Source organism: Aotus nancymaae, unplaced genomic scaffold, assembly GCF_030222135.1.
Source record: "Aotus nancymaae isolate 86718 unplaced genomic scaffold, 86718_ANA_hifiasm-v0.15.2.pri h1tg000062l, whole genome shotgun sequence".
NCBI lineage: Eukaryota > Metazoa > Chordata > Mammalia > Primates > Aotidae > Aotus > Aotus nancymaae.
Window position 1 is genome coordinate 5,868,565 of NW_026988476.1, and position 22,435 is coordinate 5,890,999.

At 38.1% G+C, this 22,435-nt stretch overlaps 2 protein-coding genes across 9 annotated transcripts in view; one reads left to right on the top strand and one right to left on the bottom strand.

Moving 5' to 3' along the window:
- The first annotated feature begins 2,377 nt into the window (after positions 1–2,377).
- On the top strand, positions 2,378–5,283 carry INSM2 (INSM transcriptional repressor 2). The gene has a single exon (XM_012470787.2). It carries the CDS (start codon positions 2,465–2,467, stop codon positions 4,175–4,177), a length of 1,713 nt encoding a protein of 570 aa, XP_012326210.2. The 5' UTR covers positions 2,378–2,464; the 3' UTR covers positions 4,178–5,283.
- Positions 5,284–6,278: 995 nt separating this feature from the next.
- The window catches only part of RALGAPA1 (Ral GTPase activating protein catalytic subunit alpha 1), a 297,306-nt gene continuing 281,149 nt past the window's right edge, over positions 6,279–22,435 (bottom strand). For 4 of the 8 annotated variants that reach the window (XM_012469051.3, XM_021674917.2, XM_021674918.2 and 1 more), the window contains 3 exons: positions 16,900–17,024; positions 16,300–16,330; positions 6,279–7,617 (listed from right to left, as the gene is read on the bottom strand). In XM_012469051.3, coding sequence (XP_012324474.2) covers positions 16,323–16,330; positions 16,900–17,024 — 133 coding nt within the window. In that variant the 3' untranslated portion in view covers positions 6,279–7,617; positions 16,300–16,322. The remainder of the gene's footprint in view (positions 7,618–16,299; positions 16,331–16,899; positions 17,025–22,435) is intronic. The other 4 variants (XM_012469045.3, XM_064365790.1, XM_012468992.3 and 1 more) reach the window with 1 other exon arrangement.

Below are 22,435 nucleotides of genomic sequence, written 5' to 3' on the forward strand. Positions count from 1 at the left end.
TACTCAAGGTGGCTTCTGATTATTTATAATTACAAATAACACTGTGATAAATAGCTTTGTGCATAAATCTTCGCTCTTCTTTTGGATGACTAAAGGAGGAATTGGTAAATTAAATGTATACATTTTTTTTTAAAGCTTCTGATACAAATCGTTACAATGATTTCCAGAAAGGTTGTTAACAAATTATACTTGGGAAGGGAAAGAGAGAGCTATTGGAACTATTGGATCTGGTAGAAAATATCTGACAGCAATTCTTACAAAGTACTATGCCCCTGGGGAAGAACCCTTTCTCTCTCTGGAAAAGGGATTAGTTTAAATAATTAAAATTATTACATCAGATTTTCCACACCACACAATATATATGGGTCGTCAGGCAGAAAGGAGAATTCAGAATTTGAATTAGAAGTCATACATAAGCTGACACATCAGAAATGACCAATTTGGGAAACTAAGTTTACCAACACTGTTAAAGGACTCAACTATTTTAAGCAGTGGTTCAGATATTAATTTTGATTATACAGTATCAGGTTTATTTAATTTTGTATGATTTCATGCTATTTAACGAGAGATAATATAATGAGTGATTTTCAAACTGTGGTTCCTAATCCATTTGTAAATTATAAAATCAATGTATTTTCTATGACTGATATTTTTTAAAAAAATACAATAGAATGAAAAAATATGAGAATGCACTGCAATCATTTCAATGTGTGATTTCATAATTTACAAATGGATTAGGACCCACAGTATTATTCTGTGGACTTTTGTTTCAGTTACATGTGTATACATTATAGAACACATTTATTATTGTGGGATGTGATTAAGGACAAAAATAGTTTGAAGCCACAGGGCTTTGGAATTAGCCAGAGCAAGTTTGAATCAGAGCTCTGCATGGCTTTTACCCATTATCTAACTTCTAAATGGCTCAATCACCACATTGAAAAAAGAGAGTAATAATATCTCCTTTCTGGTTTGTGTGTGTGCATGTTGCGTGTGTGTATGAAGATTACAGATTACTTAAGCCGAATGCCTAAAATATAGTCAATGATTTATAATTACTTCCAAATCTTTCCTCAAATAATGTCCTCCTTGTAAAAATACTTCCTCCACTGAAGCAAGACAATGTGTTTTATTGATGACTACATCTGCTATGCTACAGTCTACTTTTAAAACACCTCTGTCAGTCTTTTTCTCCAATTTGTTTTAGTAGAAAGACTTGAGCACATAGTTCTTCCCCCTTCCTGTTCTCACATCGTACTTATCTATATTATGGATTTTGGCTCTTTACATCTGTCATAGATGGTCTAATTGTTGCCTAGTTCAGTTACCAAACACTTTCAAACCTCGTCTAGTTCTTAAAATAGTGGCGGGCGCATTGCAGGGTGCCAGATGAAAATCGGTTGAGTTTGCTCTACAGCACACCTTTTGCAAAGTATCACTTGTGGTGTACCGGGAAGCAGCTGTAATGCTGATTCCGCCGGCATTTCTCACTCAATCTACTCCATGCTAAACAGGCCGGTTAGGCATTAAGTCATGCTCTGGGTAGTACAAGTGGAAAGTGTGAACAGAGAAACCTCTTTATGTGAGGATAGTGGAAAATGAGATCCTCCTTTCCTCTCCCCACTCCTGCTCCCATCGAGGAGGGGCACTTAAGAGCGCGGAGGCCCAGGGAACAGCCGCGCGCGGGCGTCCCAGCTTGGAGGCTGGCGGCGGGCAGGCACGCTCTCCTGCGCTGAGAGCCCTTCTGAGGAGATGAACTCTCGAGTGTAGCCGCCGCGCGCGGGCCCGATCGATACCGGCGGGCGGACGTGCTCCCGCCGCTGAGAACAGCCACAGGGCGTTGAAGTTAGCTGCCCGGCCGCTCGGTCGCACTTCTCATCAGCTCAATACCCGCAGAGGAGGTGCACCGGTTCCCTTGCGGACACCCACCCCGTGGTCTCCGCCGCACCCTCTGCCCACTGCCCCTTCCCCTCGGCAGTTCAGCGCAGGGCGGGAGGTTTTCAGTCAAACGCCCTCGCCTGGCGGGAAGCCGGGTCCCGGCCCGCGCGTAGGACGGCGTGAGGTAGTCTTTCCGCCCGGCTCCCCAGTGGGACGCTTCGCGGAGGCGGCCGAGGCAGGGAATGTCTAGCTCCCTTACACTCTGAACCTTACCTTCTGGCGTCTTCGCCCGGGAGGTGGCAGGGGGAGGCGGACCCAGTCGACTGCAGGGGCAGGTCCGCGGCGCTGTGAGGAGGGGCTGGGCGTGCGCCGCCGCCGCCAGAAAGCCCCGCCCCCGGGGCCCGCTCCCACTCCTGATTGGCCGGACCAGCTCGGGGCGGCCAGGCGGGGCCCGGGCCCGAGTCTCAGCTATAAAGACAGCCCCGGCATGAGAACCGCTGCGAAGCTCTTTTAGTTCATCTGCTGGCCGGCTCTCAGCGCCCGTGCGCCCCCTTTCCTGTTGTCTCCTAGCGCTCTCGACTCCACCATGCCAAGGGGCTTCCTGGTGAAGCGAACTAAACGGACAGGCGGCTCATACCGAGTTCGGCTTGCGGAGCGTGTCTTCCCTCTATTGGGGCCCCAGGGGGCGCCGCCCTTCCTGGAGGAGGCTCCCAGCGCCTCCTTGCCCGGTACGGAGCGGGAGGCGCCCCCCACCCAGGAGGAACCAGGAAAGGGGCTGACGGCGGAGGTGGCCCGGGAACTGTCGGGGTCGCCATGTCGAGAGGCTGGGGTGAGCCAGGGGGCGGGCGGGCAGGAAGGCGCGGAGTGGCGGGCGGGTGTCAGGGAAGGTCCCGGGCCCAGCCCCAGCCCCAGCCCCAGCCCCAGCCCCAGTCCCGCGAAGCCGGCTGGCGCAGAGCTGCGTCGGGCGTTCCTGGAGCGCTGCCTCAGCTCGCCCGTCTCCGCCGAGTCCTTCCCCGGGGGCGCCGCCGCCGTTGCCGCTTTCTCCTGCTCCGTGGCGCCAGCAGCCGCACCGACCTCGGGGGAGCAGTTCCTGCTGCCTCTCCGGGCGCCGTTCCCAGAGCCCGCGCTTCAGCCGGACCCTGCGCCCCTCTCGGTCACCCTGCAGGGTCTGAAGCGGGCGGCCGGCGGCGAGCGCCGCGCCAAGGCACCCACGGGCTTTACGTCTGGACCCGCGGCCGCGGGAATCAAGAAGCCAAAGGCCATGAGGAAGTTGAGCTTTGCCGATGAGGTGACCACATCCCCTGTCCTGGGCCTGAAGATCAAGGAGGAGGAGCCCGGAGCGCCGTCTCCGGGGTTGGGGGGCAGCCGCACGCCGCTGGGAGAGTTCATCTGCCAGCTGTGCAAGGAGCAGTACGCAGACCCCTTCGCGCTGGCCCAGCACCGCTGCTCCCGCATCGTGCGCGTCGAGTACCGCTGCCCTGAGTGCGACAAGGTGTTCAGCTGTCCTGCGAACCTGGCCTCCCATCGCCGCTGGCACAAGCCGCGTCCTGCAGCTGCAAACGCCACCACAGCCTCCTCTGCCGACGGGAAGCTGCCTTCTTCGTCGTCTTCGTCGTCCCAGGACTCCAGGGCCATTGCATCTTTTCTGGCAGAGGGAAAGGAAAACAGCCGGATAGAGCGGACTGCGGATCAGCACCCGCAGGCCAGGGACAGCTCCAGGGCGGATCAGCACCAGGACAGCGCCGCAAGGCAGGGCCTCCAGGTGCTGACACATCCAGAGCCACCGCTACCACAGGGCCCCTACACGGAGGGGGTGTTGGGGCGCCGGGTGCCTGTGCCGAGCAGTACCAGTGGTGGCGGGGGACCTGAGATTTTCGTGTGTCCGTATTGCCACAAAAAGTTCCGTCGCCAAGCCTATCTGCGCAAACACCTGAGCACTCACGAGGCGGGCTCAGCCCGTGCGCTAGCGCCGGGCTTTGGCTCCGAACGCGGTGCCCCACTCGCCTTCGCTTGCCCCTTGTGCGGGGCGCACTTCCCGTCCGCAGATATCAGGGAGAAGCACCGGCTGTGGCATGCTGTCCGCGAGGAGCTGCTCCTGCCCGCTCTGGCGGGGGCTCCTCCCGAAACGCCGGGCCCAGGCGGGCCATCTGACGGGAGTGCCCAGCAAATTTTCTCGTGCAAGCACTGCCCGTCCACTTTTTTTAGCTCTCCGGGGCTGACCCGGCACATCAATAAGTGCCACCCCTCAGAAAGCCGGCAAGTGCTGCTGCTGCAGATGCCACTGCGGCCTGGCTGCTGAGGGCCAAGAGACAAGGATGATTTCGAGGTTGGCCTTAGAGGAAACAGATGATGGGAATTTCTGTGGGGCTTTCTTCAACTTACAAGTTTACTTTCATTCCTTCCTATGTTTTCTCTCCTAAAATTCTCCCTATAGTCAGTGATCCACCAGAGGCACGGACAGTGAAATGTAAAATCCCTCTCTAGAGCAGGTATGTATATGGTACAAACCCTTGAGATCAAAGACTGTCAGCTTTAAATCCTTCTCACTTTCCCCACTAAAATAGGATTTTTTTCCCCTTAAAACTCTTGAGACCCTAACGAATCCTATATGATTTGTAATTCCTATGGAAAGTTGCTATGAATGCGTGCATGTCTCAATGTCCACAAAGGGTTCTGGCTACTCTTTGGTAGTCACCATTTTTTTTTCTCTTGCCATCACAGGCGCCTATGTAGCTTCTGTCTCAATAGGGTCAGATATTTTGCATGGTATATTCTGTGAATTAAGTTATGTGATTGGTGCCAAACTTAAGGAGATTCAAGACCTGTGTCTGTGGGCAGAAAATGTAAGAGGAGGTCTGCTGCTTTTAGGGTGTGTGGGGCTCTCCCCTGTAAACTTTCCTTTGCCCAGTTATATGTACATTCTTAAGTTGGTGTTTGGAGGTGGGGAGGATGCTACTTGAGTTGAGACACCCCCTAAAATTCTCACCTTCAGCTATTTTGTGTACAGTATTCAGGAAGAGCTACTTTAAACCTTTCCTTAAATGACTTTTTGGAAATACAGAAGTCCTTTCCTCAAGTTTGACTGTTTTAATGGGGTTTCACCCAAATTGTTTAATGCTTCTGCTGTAAATCTCATACTGTGTATTCATTATGAAACTATGTACAGCTTAAGGAAGATGTTAACACCTATAATCCACTAAGGAACTGAATGGCAATTTGCTCAATATTCAGTATTTTCTTTTCAGCAGCAACTTTTGATTCCTTTTTTTTTTTGGTAAACCATTTCAGTGTACATTCTGTACTAATTCCCTACTAGCCAGAGTTTGGGACACTGGCTGAGCACTGCTTGACAGATAGCCCATATCTGTAAGATGCTTACCACCAAATAAATGTACATAGACTGTGCTTTTGTTGTGTTCTGTGTTTGTCTTAAGAATCCTGTTGAACACAGCCTATTTTCAAAGCTACATTTCTTAACTCCCCAATGTCAATATCCTGTTTTAGAATATTAGTGACCCATTTGGACAGAATACAAAGACGGAAATATTGTATTTTGCAAATGAATGCAATGGTGCAGGAATGCAATGGAGAATTTTCCTTTGAAGTATGGCTGCAAAGACTGAGCACCAAAAGACAAGGAATATGTACTAGTCTTTAAATCTAAAAAAGACATCCCCCCCCCCAAGAAATGTCAACAGAAAATATATTTTAAATATATATACATATATATTTAAAGCTAGCAAACAGTATTAGCTGAAGATGAAAAATATATTTTAATGGTGCTAATTTCACTATTTCAGGTTTGTATTTTTACTCCATATTGTTATATATCATCAATCCATTAGATTTTTATTGATAGCACTTTAGAAACATGTATGCAGTTACTCTGATTTTCCTTTTTGTAATTCTTCACGTTGGCTGTAGGAAATTGTCTCTATTGTCCAAGGACTCTTTATCCATTTGTTTATCTTTTACATCAGCTTACACAGGACTTTTAGTTTTCCCATTTATAAGAAACAAAAAAAATTGAGTGCACAGAAGTTCTGAAAGGCTGTCTTAGAAAAGTTGTCAGTACAAAGTTTTATTGCTGAATGTATATTATAAAACAAAGTAAAATTTAAGAATTAAAAAAAAATGAAGCTGAGCTAAACTAATGATCTAACCAACTGCATTGGGTGGTTTCTGGCCAGTCTTTATGAAGATGTAAAATTTCCTGTGTTTGTAATGACTGTGGTAGGATCTCTGAGAAATAAGTTGGAATGTATCTTGAAAAGAGAATTCAAGTTCATTTTCATGATTAACTAAGATAATCTAGGTTCATGCTTTAAATCTCCCCACTAATCATATAGCCCTGCTTATTGAAAATATATGAAATATAAAAGAAAATCAACACTCATGCATAGGAAGTGATAAGAATATTTTTATTGTATTATTAAATACCATGTCATCTTTTTTCCCCCACTGTTACAAATTATAGATACTACATAAATGATGATACATAATTTATATTTTATGGTTTGCCAGTATGATGTATTTACACATGCAGTTAGTACCAATGTCATGCTACATTTCCTCAGGAGATGCCCATTCAAAACAAAATGTGAGCAGCTTATCTACTGTAAGAAAATACTTCTAGAGGGTGGAATGTATACCAACCTGCACCTGCAAGTTCAGTATTAACAATATTAGATTTAACTTAGACTCCTGGGTCATATTCCTTTCTCTTTTTTTAATAATACACATAATTTGAACAACATATTTATATCAGAAAATTTTCTTTCTTTTTTTCCCTATCTCTTTTTTGGTGCTTAAAAATGAACACAGATACACCAGGATCTAGCAGCCAATAATAAAAGGCCACAATCTGAAAACAAATGGCATTTAACAGTGATACCACTTAAAATTCAAAACATTAGAAAAATACTTGGAAGCTAAACATAAATCAAAGTTCAGCACAGTGATTTTTCTAGTTATTGGATATAACACGGCATCACCCACACAGCCAATCAATGAGATATTGCTTTGGGAAGAAACGGTTAATACTAAAATGATTTCAGTTGGAATCTGAGATGCTAAAGATCATTTATTTTGAGTGTTTTATTTTTATAACAATCTGTACACATTCTGTGTATTAACAGGTGCATCTTTTGCTATAACTTTACAAATGCTTAAATTTAAAATTTCACATTTGTAAAAAAAATTATATATTTATTGAACCATAAAGTTGCAGTGGGGCACAATAAATAAAATAATGAGACTACTTGTCCAATTATATTTCGCTCAAAGTTAACCATGAAATTAAAGATTAAAACCACTTAGACATAATTAGGAAGGTAAAGGGTGTAGAATAAAACTCTCCCCCACCCTCAAAATATGGCAGCTTGGACTGTGGGAAAAAATGAAACAATAAATAACCCAAATCTTTAATATTAAGCTACAAATTATTTAAAATTATTTAAATCCAGTGTTTTCTCAAATAAATGTACAGGAAGAAACATGCATGTTATGGTAGAAATGAAGGCCTGAAAGGGTTAACCCTATGTTCGTGCTAAAGTGGCTACAGCTGATCACTGTTGGGCTGCTTGTCTCCTTAGGATTTATTGGCTGAGCCAGAGGAACGACGCAGCTTCATGGACATGCGGCTTTTGCTAGTTCGAGGAGACATTGGAGAGGCCAGGTCAGCCCCATCTACCTGCGTTGCTGTGGGAGTTTCACTGGGTAGAATCTCTGGGTAGGAGCCTGTAGGAAACAGGAAGAGCATTACTACAGTTATCCAGTCTCTCAACCCCTAAGAAACAATCTTTCTGCTACTAATCTGCAGCAAGGATCCCAACCCTTAATAAGGTCTTTTGAGGAAAAAAGCAAGCCCCAAACTTGCTTGTTATAATAGCCTACTAATGTATTTAAAACCCAGCAATCTGGTGGCTCATGTCATTCTATTAGCAAAAAGCGCCAGTCATCATTCCCAGGAGTAGAACCTTGGAAAAAGCAGTGGGAAGCAAAATCTTTGGGCTAGAAAGAACAAGAATCCAAAGCACCATTAGCATGCAGGGAAGGGCTCAGGAAGCAGGTGAAAAGGACCAATTCCTATCTCTAGGATTCAGGGTACAACGAAGAAAAGGGCCTTCACTACTTAAACTTGAAAAACAGAACCAAACAGTTCCAAACCGTTTTGGAACCATGGGTTTCAAAAAGGAACTCAGTTTCACTAGAGGTCCTTATAAACAAAACAAAAAAAGGAACTCAGCATTATGAGATCATATATACATGCTAGGTATTTAAATAAGGTTTTAAGGAGGAGCAAGATAAAATGTGGGCCAGGGGAGGACAGGATTCTCATCTAAAAGTCAGTTAAAAAAAGGCAAACTGACTCCCCTAAAATGTCTTAATTTAAAAGAGATAAACAATGCTTTTGTTTTCATTAACTTAAACTTTTGCAGGTATACTATTCAATCATAAGCAAGCAGGTAACCAGCAGAATTAGTAGATACACAATTTTTAAAGTAAAACGAAATCAAATAGGAAAGTTCTTTGCATCATTTATAAAGTAATATTTCACCTCTGTACTTTATTTCTATGAATCATTCTCTAATATGCAGGAATACTACAGAACCTTGTACATTGTAGGCTCTCAAATATTTTCTAAGCAAAATGAGTCATTAATTAAAATCACATTAAAAATAAAAGTCTCTCAGGAAAAAAAATCTGAAAACAGAATGACAACAAAAAATTCTGGATATTTTAAGGCATTTTAATCCAGATTTTCTGGGTCTTAAGTACATGAAAATTTTCTTTACGTGTGTTACAAACAAAAATACCACAGAGGTTGCAGGTTTAACTGAATATATACATCTCCTTACTTTACAGGGAGATTTGGCATATTTGTTAGCCAATGTAGCACTTCCTTGACACTTCAAACTAGGAAATAATTATGCTAGCACTTTCATATATATGAAACGTTTGTGCTTAAACTGAAGTTACTGAATGTTCATTGGAAAAACAAAAAGTTCAATAAGGGGTGAAGATCTTTAGCGATGTCTTAAGCAATTAAGAATGTGTCTTTGGCTGGGCGGTGGCTCACGCCTGTAATCCCAGCACTTTGGGAGGCTGAGGCGGGCGGATCATCTGAGGTCAGGAGTTCCAGACCAACCTGACCGACATGGAGAAACCCTGTCTCTGCTAAAAAATACAAAATTAGCTGGGCGTGGTGGTGCATGCCTGTAATCCCAGCTACTCAGGAGGCTGAGGCAGAAGAATTCCTTGAATCCAGGAGGCGGAGGTTGTGGTGAGCCAAGATTGTGCCATTGCACTCCAGCCTCGGCAACTAGAGTGAAACTCCATCTCAAAAGCAAAAAAAAAAAAAAAAAAAAAAAAAAAAAAGAATGAGTCTTTGTCTGTCATTGTAGAACACTTCAAACTCTTCCCGAAGATCTGAATTGGTTCATAGCAGACCCATACCGGAAAATTTACAGGAGAATATGAATCCATGGCCCCCTTTAGGGAAGCACTGCAGATGGATGGGAGAAGGAAAGTGAAGAGCAGTAGCTCATGCTTTTCTGATATGCATATAATTCCCGGCCATCATGAGAGGCCCTCCCATTGCTGTTTACCTTGAGATGGCCAATGTTTTCTAGCGGAGGTTTTGGGAGGAAGAGGACTATCACTGCATTTCTTTCTTTGTTGTGAATGAAGAAATGGAGTAGCAAGCAGAAGTGAGAAAGCAAAAGAGAAGACAGATAACAGATATGAGAGACAGTGCAGAATTTTATAGGTGTTAACTGAGGAGCAGAGAGAGAGAGAGGAATAAAGGTTTTATCATGAAATATAATTGGGCATGCAATGAGTTAGGGTGATGGTTCACAATGACAATGCTTTGTAAATTCAAATGTTATACTTACCAACTAACAAAACAAGTTCAAATAGGAAAAAAGAAAAGAAGAAAAAATGTCTATGAGAGATTCTGTAAATATCTACCTTTTAAAGTGTTCACTGTACTGGTGGCATGTTATCCTAATCACTCAGACATAAAATCTCTAGAGCTGCATTGTCCAATATGGTAGCCACAGTCACATTAAGTTTAAAGTAATTGAATTAAAATGAATTAAATAAAAATTCAATTCCTCAGTACACTAGCCATATTTGAAGTGTTCAACAGCCACATGTAGTTAGTGGCCTCCTCATTGGACAGTGCAGATATAGAACATTTCCATCACCATAGAAGATTTTATTAGAGAGTACTGCTCTACATTATGACAAACTCAAAGAATATTTTCCTCAAAAACAATTCTTCCATGTCTTCCTCACTGCCTTCAGAGTGAAATCTCCCTTCCTCAACAGTGTCAAATTAGGATTTTTAGAGTGTGTGGTGTATAGTTATCAATATTTCCTAACAATTTGGCAAATTATATTTGTGGTAATATATTCAATATTCCCAAACTGTACAAATAATTTACAGTGGATAGACCTCAATTTTAGATGTAAAAAAATGTAGTAACAACCTACATTTCATTTCACATCCTATTCTGCCTATTGATTTATACTACCTGAGTCATAAAGAATGCTGATTTATTTCTATTATTAAAATATCCTCATGGATAAGGTTTTAAAAGTACACATGGGCTCCTATGTTTCTACATACTGTATCTGTTACTAACATTATTTTCAGTGCTCACACAGACTGTGTAACTTGATGGAATAATAAACTGATTCATATGTTGCACATTGATTACAATAAACTATTATTACAAATAACATAATGAATATGACTTTTGGGATCTACAAGGATTATAAGAGGAAGCTTGAAAGATTGTTTTTTATTGTGGTTTTGCTTGTACTGTTCGGTGACAGGTATGACTGGTTTAAAGCTGCTAATTATTGGGCAAATAAAGCCTTAGAAAATATTGTGTCTTTAAAAGCAATTTCAATTAATACTGAACTGCAGAGACGATGTGCTGTCTTAGAAAGAACATGGGCATAGACGGTCCTAGATTAAATGCTGACTCTGTCACTTTACTAGCTGTTTGATCTTAGGCAAACTGACTTGAGGCATTTTCATATTTGTAAAATGGAGATAATATGTGCTATTTTGTCAAGTTGTCACAGGAATTAAGATTACATATGCAAAGATACTTACTGTGCACATAGCAGGTGCACAGTAAGTATAGCTACATAATATAGCTATGAAACAGAGAAAAAGAAAAGCTGATACATTTGGAATCAGAACCGATTAGGATTAGAAAGGGATAGAAATGATGAATATTTTTGAAGAAAATGACCACCTGTACAAAATATTATTGTTCAAATGTGAAAAGCACAGCATACCATTTAGTTTGAGGGAAATTTATCCTCTCTTATGTTGATAGTCCTATGAAATATAACCTTATGTTAAAGGTTAAAGACTACTCAAATAACCGGTAAGTGATTAAGATTAGCATGGATAGCACTGAATATCATTAGGGAAATAATGCAATTTATTTTTTATTTTTATTTATTTATTTTGAGACAGCGTCTCACTGGGTCACCCAGGCTGGAGTGCAGTGGCATGATTTCAGCTCACTGCAGCCTCTGCCTCCCAGCTGCAAGTGATTCTCCTGCCTCAGCCTCCTGAGTAGCTGGGATTACAGGCGTGTGCCACCCTGCCCAGTTAATTTTTGTGTTTTTAGTAGAGACGGGGTTTTGTCATACTGGCCAGGCTGGTCTCAAACTCTTGGCTTCAAGTAATCTGCCTGCCTGAGCCTCACAAAATGTTGGGATTACAGGCATGAGCCACCATGCCTGGCCAGGAAATAACACAATTCAAAATAGTAGAGAAATAAAGACAAACGTGGTTTCGTCTTAAGATATATTCAAGAACTACTACTATTTCAGATTTAGGACAAATCAGGCCAAGCTTGTCATATTTTACCTCCTCCTTACAAATGAAAAAATTGGAAGAATAGATTAATTTGTGTTCATATGGATAATAACTGACAGAACTAGGATTTAAATCCAGAATAGTTTGATTTCAAAGCTCATACTTCTCCCTGGGCAACCTTAAAGCTATATGGAAAATAAAAAAAAAAAAAAAAAGAAAGAAAGAAGGAAAAGAAAAGAAAAGATTTTTCAATGGGTGGGAAAGTAAAACTCTTAAAATAAAAATCTTTAACAATTTATAATTGGTAAATATGACAGGTTATTGGGGAATCTCTTTCTCTCTCCCTTCTCTATCAACAGCAGGAAGGGGATGAAAATACTTAGACTAAATGGGTAACTGTAATAGTTAAGATCATGCCCTCTGAAGTCAGATAAGTCTAGGTTGGAATACTAGCTTGATGAAGTACCAGGTGCTGGGTAAGCATTTTTTCTTTTAAATTTCATAGAACTGCAATGAAGATTAAATGAGGGAATGTATGTACAGTACTGAGTACAGTGCCTGGCACTCAGTAATAGCACAATTATTTTCAATACAAAAATTTCACATCTGAATGAATGTTCTATGTGGAAACGGAACCTAGAAGTTGTCACAAAAGGTTAGTGGGTCTTATTTAAGATTATTTTACTTGCCTCTTGGTGAACAACATATAAGCCAAATTTCCAAGTTTCAAGTATCAAACAGAATATATTTCACTGCCTATAATTTCATCTAATGATTAATATGAGTAGGAATCTGTTTTTAAAAACATTGGGCATGGTGGCTCACACCTGTAATTCCAGCACTTTGGGAGGCTGAGGTGGGTGGATAACCCGAGGTCAGGAGTTTGAGATCAGCCAGGCCAACATGGTGAAACCCCATCTCTACCAAAAATACAAAAATCAGCCAGGAGTGGTGGTGTGTGCCTGTAATCCCAGCTACTGGGGAGGATGAGGCAGGAGAATTGCTTGAACCTGTGAGGCGGAGGTCGCCCTGAGGCAGCATCGCACGACTGCAATGCAGCCTGTCTCAAAAAACAAAAAACCAAACCACTAAATAAACAAATTTATAGCTTATGTTATATACTGCAGGAAACAATTCTTCTTCTTCTTTTTTTTTTTTTTTGAGACAGAGTTTCGCTCTTGTTGCCCAGGCTGGAGTGCAATGGCATGATCTCTGCTCACTGCAGCCTCTGCCTCCCAGGTTCAAGCGATTCTCCTGCCTCAGCCTCCCAAGTAGCTGGGATTACAGGCATGTGCCACCATGCCTGGCTAATTTTGTATTTTTAGTAGAGATGGGGTTTCTCTATGTTGGCCCAGCTGGTCTTGAACTCCTGACCTCAGGTGATCCGCCTGCGATGGCCTCCCAAAGTGCTGGGATTACAGGTGTGAGCCACCCCACCCGGCCAGGAAACATTCTTCTGTTGGCACTTAATAATATTTAGGATATTTATAAAACAACTCTCTTCGGAGGAGCTAAAATATTTTCTTTCAGATCATTTCAAAGCCTGACTTTAAAGATTCAGAGAAATAGATCTGACCATCATAAATCCCATCCTATCTACATATGGGAATATAGATTTTGCAAATTAACAGCAAAACAGGTTAGAAGGTAGACTGGATACTACTCTAGGTTTTCATAATCACCTAGATTATCTCTGAATTTGATGTCATAAAAATTATATTTGAATTTTATTAACTTTTATAGTATTCCTTTAAATAGAAACTCACATATTCCCTAAAAGTAATTATAAAAGTGTTATATCTGTATAGATATATGTGTTTGTGAATAAATATATGGGTATAGGAAGACACAGAGAGAGAAACACCTATCAATCCTTTAATTGTTAAATAACTGAAATCTCTAACTTAAAGACATAATACTCCAAAAAATTATGAGTATATTTTTAATGTTGAGAAAGTCAAACCAATTAATATTTTCTATATATTTTCAGTGAAACAGAATCCCGTTTCTTATTGACGTTTTAGAATTTCTCTTGTTACAAAGTAAAAAAAGATAATGTTGAAAAGACAATGTAACACTGGGAGAAATATGTACATATTGAACAAACAGTGTAATCTGGCCAAGAAGAGCAGTAATTTCATTTTAAAGTTTACAGTTAAAGGAGAGGTATTTGTAAATATGAAAAAACTTTAATAAGTCACTAAAACCTTTTGATATTTTCCACACACATGCCTGACAAAGATAAAGGGATTTTTTCCTGTAATTTTTTAAAAATAAAAGACAGGAAAAATCTAATAATATTTTAACATAGTTATGAAAGATCAACAAAGTGTGACATCACGATATTTCCCTCAATGACCTTAGGGATAAAAATAATTTCCCTGAAGTATCAGTCTACTGCCACAGACAGTACATTTTGAGAAAATACAGTTATAAAATTTATGGATCAACTATGATGCATCAAAATCTTTCACATCTATTTTAATACTGAAAGTTATATGGAAAAATCTTTTCTTGGATATAAATGTCATCACAGTTGATATGTATGTTACCGAGGAAGTGGGTTTTCGATAATCTTGAACAAAATTAAGAAATCTTAAAAAAATAGTATTTTTCTATACTATTGCACTGAACATAATTATGTTATAGGGTTGCTTAGACAGAATATAATCACCATCCTGGCATTTCTTTAAAACTTAATTTCAAATTACTACATTAGTATTAATAAGTATTATTTTATACACGCAGGGTGTGCACAGGATATCTAAAGTTGATTCTCAATTGCTATTATAGATCCATTTCTTCAATGTGATGAACACATTTTATACTTATGCTAGAAAAAACATTAAAAACTTTACACTATTATGTCATTTTTGCAAACTACTTTGACATAACTTTAAAGGAAGCTCTATATGTATGGGATTTATGATAGAAAAATTAAGATTTGAAATAACTGAAAAAATTATTTTCAGATTCCAAGTTTTTGCTATTATAATAGTAAATATTTCATTTTAATTTTGTGTTGAACTGAGAAGCACTCTGATAAAAATTTCTGTTATAGCTATTAAAGTCTGCAAAACCTTAAATAGAAATGTATTTAGTAATACTGGCACAAGTTATTTACAAGCAAAAACACCCTTTTGAAAATTAGAGTGCATGTTAAAATTAGAGAATGGTTCTTAAAGGCAGTGACAACTTTTAAAAATTAACTGAAAAAATTTGTAGCATATTAGGTTTATGTTCAAATTCATATTTTTACTACTATTTAGATTATCATAAATGTTATTTGAAACAACTTACACAATAATTTTGTAAGACAAATTAAAAATGAAGCCAACAGAAACTTCACTTGGCTGCTGTAGCATCCTTTAATGTCTCAGAAGTGAGAATACTACTTACTTCTACAATACGTGGCCAAATGTGCAGGATAACATGCAAATATGAGGAGTACATTAAGATGACAAATACGAAAGAGTACAGCTGGTAAACAACGACACATGAGAACTGAACAGCCTTTATCAATTTAAGGGGCATTAGTCCAAGTGTGGTACTATTATCAATATTTTTTACTTGTGAAATTTATGGCTTGACTCTATGATATGCAAGTGTTATTCATATTTCTTTTAATATAGTCTGACATTTTATCAGATCTTTTCCATTATTAAACAAGGAAATTGCCAGATATAATTAATTAGTTATTTTGCTGTTTATTAATTTATTTTTAATATTTCTCTTTTATCATCTTTTTAAATGCCAAACTAATGTTGGATAGTATCAATCCATTAAAGTGAATCTTAAGACTTTTTAATCTATTTCAAAAGATTCAACCTGGTCTAATATGGTTTTCTCTTTGCTAGGTCTTTTAAAGTATCTGAAAGGGATCTAAGTGTTTTTGTAAAATTATTTTTCTAATGGCAATTTAATGATGACAGGATTGGAAGCTTTAATTTCATTAACTAAACCTCAATTGAGAATTACAGTAATTTTTTCCAAATAGCGTAGAAAAGAAGTGTTGTGCCTTTTGAATTTATTTAATATAAAGAAAACTTATTTAACACAAAGAAAATTTGAAGGTTTATTATGATAAAGTTCAAGCATATTATATTCTCTTTTCCTGCTTCCCTTGGATACCATTACAACAGTCATCTTTGTATTTCAGGTGCCTAGTGAAGTGCAAGGCACACAGAGAGTTACCATTTGATGAATTAGGATATCCAATAACAATGCCACACATCACAAAATACAAAGTCACGCTACTTCAGTTCAATAGTACTACTTTTTCATGCTGAGAAACAGAAAAAAAAAGTCAATATAACAAGGTATAACTAATTTCAATGAAGGGATTCTATTATTAGTTATTTTTCTCCCCAAACCATGTTAGTGTTTCATGCAGACCTGGGTTAGTCAGTATAATTCTAGAAAAAATTTAGTGACAATTTCTGAAATGTTTAGTATGAACCAGACAGTGTTAAGTTTACTTATTGTTTAAGTTACAAGCTTAGAGCTTGCTAATTTTGAAAAAAGGAAATGGGAGAACAGAGGGTGTTTTGGTTGACACTTTGTCTTACCTTCAGATAAACAGAACTGATATTTAATGATCTAAAGAGGGAAAATAAAATAAATGAAACAATCATAAGGAGTGCAAGATATTACAGAATAGGAAGGCCACGAGTCATTTATTTTCTTACTGATTTCTTCAAAATTAGTTAATCGTAAAATGCAGTACCCTCTTATAATCTTTAATTATTAAAATATTAAGTACTTCTACATCTAGAACAGTTATTTTAGCTTTATCTATAAAATCAGAGGTGAGGGGGTAATATTCTTGGCCATAAAATTTGATTCTCTAAAGTTGAGAATGCATGCTTAACTTGTATTTCTTTTGCAGATACTTCAGAAATGATTCCAGAAGATGCAAGAGTCACTGACCATTAGCTCAGATAAAATGTGGTATATGTACTTTTATGAAGATTGTTGACTTTTTTAAGGAATTGCATTTAGGTAAAAGAAACCATAAATCAAATTTATAGGCCAAATTCAAATATTAAATAGTGATAAAAAATTCATACTTCAATTATTAGAATTTTTTTCAAGCAAGTTTTTAGAACAAAAGGGTACTGCATTTCAAGTTTCAATAACAAGTAACTAATACTTGCTTTTAATCTTACCGGCATCAGATGGTAAATGATGGTAGGGAGCTGGAGAAAAAACCTGTGCTGCAAAATCTTCAAATGTTGTTGGTTCTAAGTGGTGCTGGACAATTGTCTGCAGGTATCGTGCTCTCTCCTCATAACTGATTTTCCTTTGGTTAAGGATAAACTTAAATGCAGCTTATACCGGAAAAAAAATCTTATCAAAAAGGACTGCTATGATTGCTAAGCTATTACTTCTTAATAAATAGAATTATTCACTAATTATTGTTATATATTATTAACAGTATGGCTTTTTAAAGTGCAAAAATCCAGTTTTTAACGTAAGTTTACTCTTCATGATCCCACTATACATGACAGCTTAACAGGGAGACATTTATTAGATAATAATTACAGTAATACTAATGAAATGAATGAAATTGATGGTTTATTTGAGAAAGGATTCAATTTCTATCAGGAGTCTAGGCTGAAATTTCTATCAGCCTAGGCTCATCTTATCTTGTTAATCAGCTTCCATCTGCAGATTTACTCTCAAAAGCCATGCAATAAATATTGTAATGTTGCTTAAGATACTATGTCCAAAATTCTGTTTTTCATTTGTAATGATTTATTATGAAAAATTCCTACGTATCTTCTTTTTATAAAATCCCTGCATTTTCTCAACAATTGTTCTCATTTTGAATGGAAGGCTACTGTTGCTGTAATCCTCGAATAACTCCATGCGGTTAAGAAAAATACATAGCTGAATCTGTATGCCGGGAAAAAATACCTAGTCAATTATAACACTGAAACAAGCAGGAATATTTGCAAAGAGTCCACAGGACTCCTAAATACTGTCTAACAAAGCATCTCCAGGGCACTGACACTGACAGAAAAATACTGAAGTTCCCTTTCACCACATTTTCTTCTCTGATATTATTGACAAGCAACCACTACCTTGAAGTGTTGTTGCTTTTGAACAACCCACTCCAGGCTTCCTGTTTCAGCAGGCCTGATTGTGCTGTTAGCACAGAGAGGGCGAGAAAGAGAGAGAATATTTCTGTTGTTCACGAAAGCAACTATGGAAATGGCTGTCAAAATGTAGAGCAGCAGGCAGCAACATACAATTATCAGGAAAAACTCACATGCTGACTTCATGTCGTATAGTTCCTGAACTGAGAAATCAGTTAACCTTTCTTTTAAAACTTCTAAAAGTTTCCCTGTGGTACTCAGTGTGCTATGTTGACAAAGGCTTTACATAAGATACTTAAATAAAGATAATAAACATTTGTCTACGGATTCTTTTTTTGCCCACTGAATTTCCCTCCAAAGTCCACTTTAATATTTCCCTTTATTTTTTTTAAATGCAGTCAATTATTATATAGTTGTAAAATTCTAGAAATTGTAGACCAAGCCTATAAGACCCAAAAAAATAATTTGAGAGGAAGATAATTTTAAATGATAATTCAATGAGAGATACCATGGCCAGTTAGTTACATTTACAAGAGTTTACTAAGGAGAGGAAAAAAAAAGTATGAGTTAAAGGTTAGACTATATTCATTATGCACTTGACTTTGATTGTGGTATCTTTTGCTCTCTAAGTGGCTTTCATATTATGATTTATCTTATGTATCAAATATTAAAATAACCTTGAATTCCAATTCCTGGCAATCCATTACTTTCCATTCTGTACACTGGGGGTAAACTTCAAAAAAATTTTACTTCTGAGGTGGGAAGCAACAGGAAAAGATGCATATTAAAATGATCAGCATCAAAGATTTTACATGAGGATAATATGGACATTTTTGAGTCTTAACATAGACAAGTAATATAGCACATTTCTAAAGGGAGTCTATGGTTATAAATGGAAGAGGATGAAACTGATGGTACAATCTAAATAATACCACATATCTCACAACTTGTTGGAAAGTACTTTTTTCATTGGGGGAGATTCACAGCTGCCGAATTTTCTGCAGTTAATAGAGTCCTTTGATTCACAGCAGTGCCCCTTGTACAAAAAATACTGGCCTTTGTGTATTACCAGAAACTAATTTTCTATTTGGCTGAAAAGGGAAAAATGGGGTTATTGCTTCTCCCTCCTACAGAGCTTTTCATTATGCCTGATGCACTCAACTTCTAAGCTCTTCTGAGAAAAAAAATAACTGAAGAGGCAAGAGGTAGAAAAATGAGCTTGTTAGCACATTAGAAGTGAAGTATCTTGGTGGGCCCTAGAAATTCCCAGTGGTGTGTTAACTTATCACTCTATGCATGCTGGCACTGATAGTCTTCCAATTGATCACTCTCTTTTCGCACCAAAGGTGCTGCCAGGAAGCAAAGGCTGAAGGCCCACAGGAGAAAAGTCTGCTATCAAAACAAGCTGTTTTAAAAGTCTGCTTGAATGGGTAAAACGCTTCATGAAAAGTAGGGTGGAGACACCTACCTGCTTTTAAAAATGTTCTACTTTCAAAGGGCCTATAAATGAAATATTTTACTTTATTATATTTAGAGTTTATATAAAAATTAGGCAGAAAGAAAGAAAATGTTAATATTTCTGAAGCAGGGAGGATATTTCCAATGTAGTACATTCATCAAAGCAAGAAAATGATTATCTAGATAAAAAACATTTTGCAGATTAATTCTACTTCCTTATACAAAAAGAGGCTTATAAAATAGAAAAAACCCTAATACACAGCTGCACAAAACTAAAATTATCCAGATATAACATATTCATTTTGTATAAAAACATATTTAATAAATTTACATTAAACATTAATGAAAACAATGCTTTCTTAAATTATTTTTAAAGTTCAAGTCTAGGTGGCAGAGTGAAGGGAAGTAATCATTAATGGTTGAATTTACATGAAAAAAACTACAGTGCTCATCACTTACTAGGTAAGTTTCCTTTTTGGGGGGCCACCTTCAGGAAACACTGTTAGCTTGGTAAAATAATCATATCTAAGGTAACTCACCTTCTAAAAGCTAAATGATCTTTGTAAGTTTCCCAGTTTGATGTAGACAAATAAATAAATAACAACATGAAAACAAGCCAACCCAGTCTACAGGACTTACATCTTTTCTTTTTTCACTTCAGAAAACATGTATGAAGGAAATATAATAAACTCTAAGCACTTAAACCATAGCCTTGAGTCCACAACGAGGTGCTTTTTGTGATTGAGATGATTAAAGTTCCAAACAGTGCTTTAGAATCTGCAATTGTAATCATCCAAAGCAGTTAACTCCCATATCTCCTTATAATAGCTTAGACATTTATTCCATAAAAGACATCTCTCTAGGGAAGAGTTATTAGTACATATACATTTGAGTGGCACACAAACTCCACAGCTGGCAACAATAGGACAACTCAAGCTATAGTTTTATATGGTGAGCACATGTTGCCATTGGCATTGAAATTAAAAAACTGAAATAGAAAGGATGATAAAAAAGGTGAAGGTAAACTAACAAAAAAATTCAGAACAAAAATTTAAAGTACAAATCTAAGTTGAGGTAAGCAGATTTAGGTTGTAAAACAACTCAGGCCAGAATTAGCTAATAAAAACCATTGGATGAGGGAGACTTTTAACTAGTAGGAATCTTTAATACAGAACTAGCCAATCAAAAAAAAAAAAAAATAACATACAGGTGTTGCAATCACAGCAATATAATTATCCACTAATCCTCCTTCCGCTTTCTACAAAAGGAAAACGGGGATGGGAGGTGGGTGGGGGGGTAGGAATATTATTATTCTAAAAATAAGGGAACAAAACATCTACAGCATAAAGAGCAGTTTAAATCTAATCTGTACTTCATTAAGTTAACATCATTACATATTTTAAGTTACTACTCTTGATTTTAAACTTCAAGACCAGCTATTAAGAAACTGGGTTCAATTTCAGACTGATCCTGGAAAGATATGCATAAATTTTCTGTGCCATAACTTATCTGTATGTTAAGTGGGGATACATCTGTATGTTAAATGGGGATACCATCACCTACTCACTTCATAGGGTGCTGAAGATAAAGGTTACAAATACAGGGTAAATCAAAAGTGTCCCTACATCTGTCTTGAAAAGTTTATTTTGGCCTTTGGCTCACATATTTATATATAGCAGGTGCTGTCTCTAGGAGGACAATTTTTGATGTCAGTTTAAGAAATATACCTGTATTCATGTGCAAGAACTCTTATCAAAAAGATAATACCACTAATATTTCTTGTTACATGTACAGAGGGTTTTGACTTATTCTGATGCAAGGAAACTGATTTCTCATGGGGAAAAAGACAAAAGAGATACTGCAGAACATTATGCACTATCAACTTTATTAACATATAGAAGAATATAGAAAAGTAGATCTGGTTTTAAAGAAGCAATGCTTTTCATTCTCCACAATAATTTTATTAATGTGGTAATTCTGAACTGCTTGTACTGTTAGAAAATGGGAAGCTTTCAGTTTTGTAATTCTATGGGACAACCAGTAGGTTGTAGAAACATTTAGTTCAAATGTAATTTGTGACTAGTCTGAAAGAAATGGAAATGTGTGTGTGTATATATGTGTATACACATGTTACACACAAGAATTAATACAAAGTATAATTTTCACAAAAAGAAATTATAAAAATTACAACTTGTAAGCAGATATCAAAGATTTGCATAATTGCTTATTTTCCTCTTAAGTTCAGGTTTCATGTTGTATTTCCTCACAACAAAAAAAAAATTGACTCCTTTTAAAATAAAGGCAAGTATAAAGTGTTTATATCTGTGCTCAATGTCCTAGTCTCAGGGATTTAAGGCCCATTCTGAAATTCTTAATTTAGTAAGCACTTCCTTACACTCTACATTTCTATAGCTTCTTTGCAGTTTTAGCACTTAGGAATTTTATCTCCTTTCTCTAGAGAAGATTCCAAGAATAGTAATCATAGGAGGAGGAAGCATTCCAATAATTACTTAGAAATGTTGCCTACTGATTAAAAAAATTTTTTTTGAGAGTACAATTTAAGTCATAATTGAGATGTAACTTAAGTAGTTGAAATCTAAGTACTACTTAAGTTGAGCAGATCAGAGTCAATTATTCAATACTTATAAAGTTTGTAAGGTTGGTAGCCTGAAACTGGCTATGGTAAGTTTCCACATCACACATCTTGAAGATTGCTGCAAATCACCCACCTCCCAGGCTCCCTTTAGAGAGCCTCTTTCCTTAGGCTTGTTCTTCCACTAAGCACACTTTCTTAAGAAACAGTTTTGTCCCTGATTCTTGGGGGCAGATTTGGTGGTCCTTCAATGCTACTACTTCACTTTAGAGACTAGTAATCCAGGCATTCTACTTATGTTATTGAAATTTTAATTGTCCATTTTGTGGTTTACAGACTAGTGATGAGACTAATGCCATGGGGACAGAGACCATGTCTTCTTATCTTTACGTCTTCTGCACCCAACACAGGGCACAGTAGTATTCAATGACTTGCTTACAACTTCTAGAAGGAGTGAATAAAGTTGGTTTGATAGTAGATTAGGAGGTGTCTGTCACACTGACGCCCCTTTCCTCTAATCCCAATATGGTTCCATAAAGGCAAACCTTTTTG

Coding starts and splice junctions, on each gene's coding strand:
- INSM2 (XM_012470787.2), top strand. CDS start 2,465: ATGCCAAGGGGCTTCCTGGTGAAGCGAACTAAACGGACAGGCGGCTCA.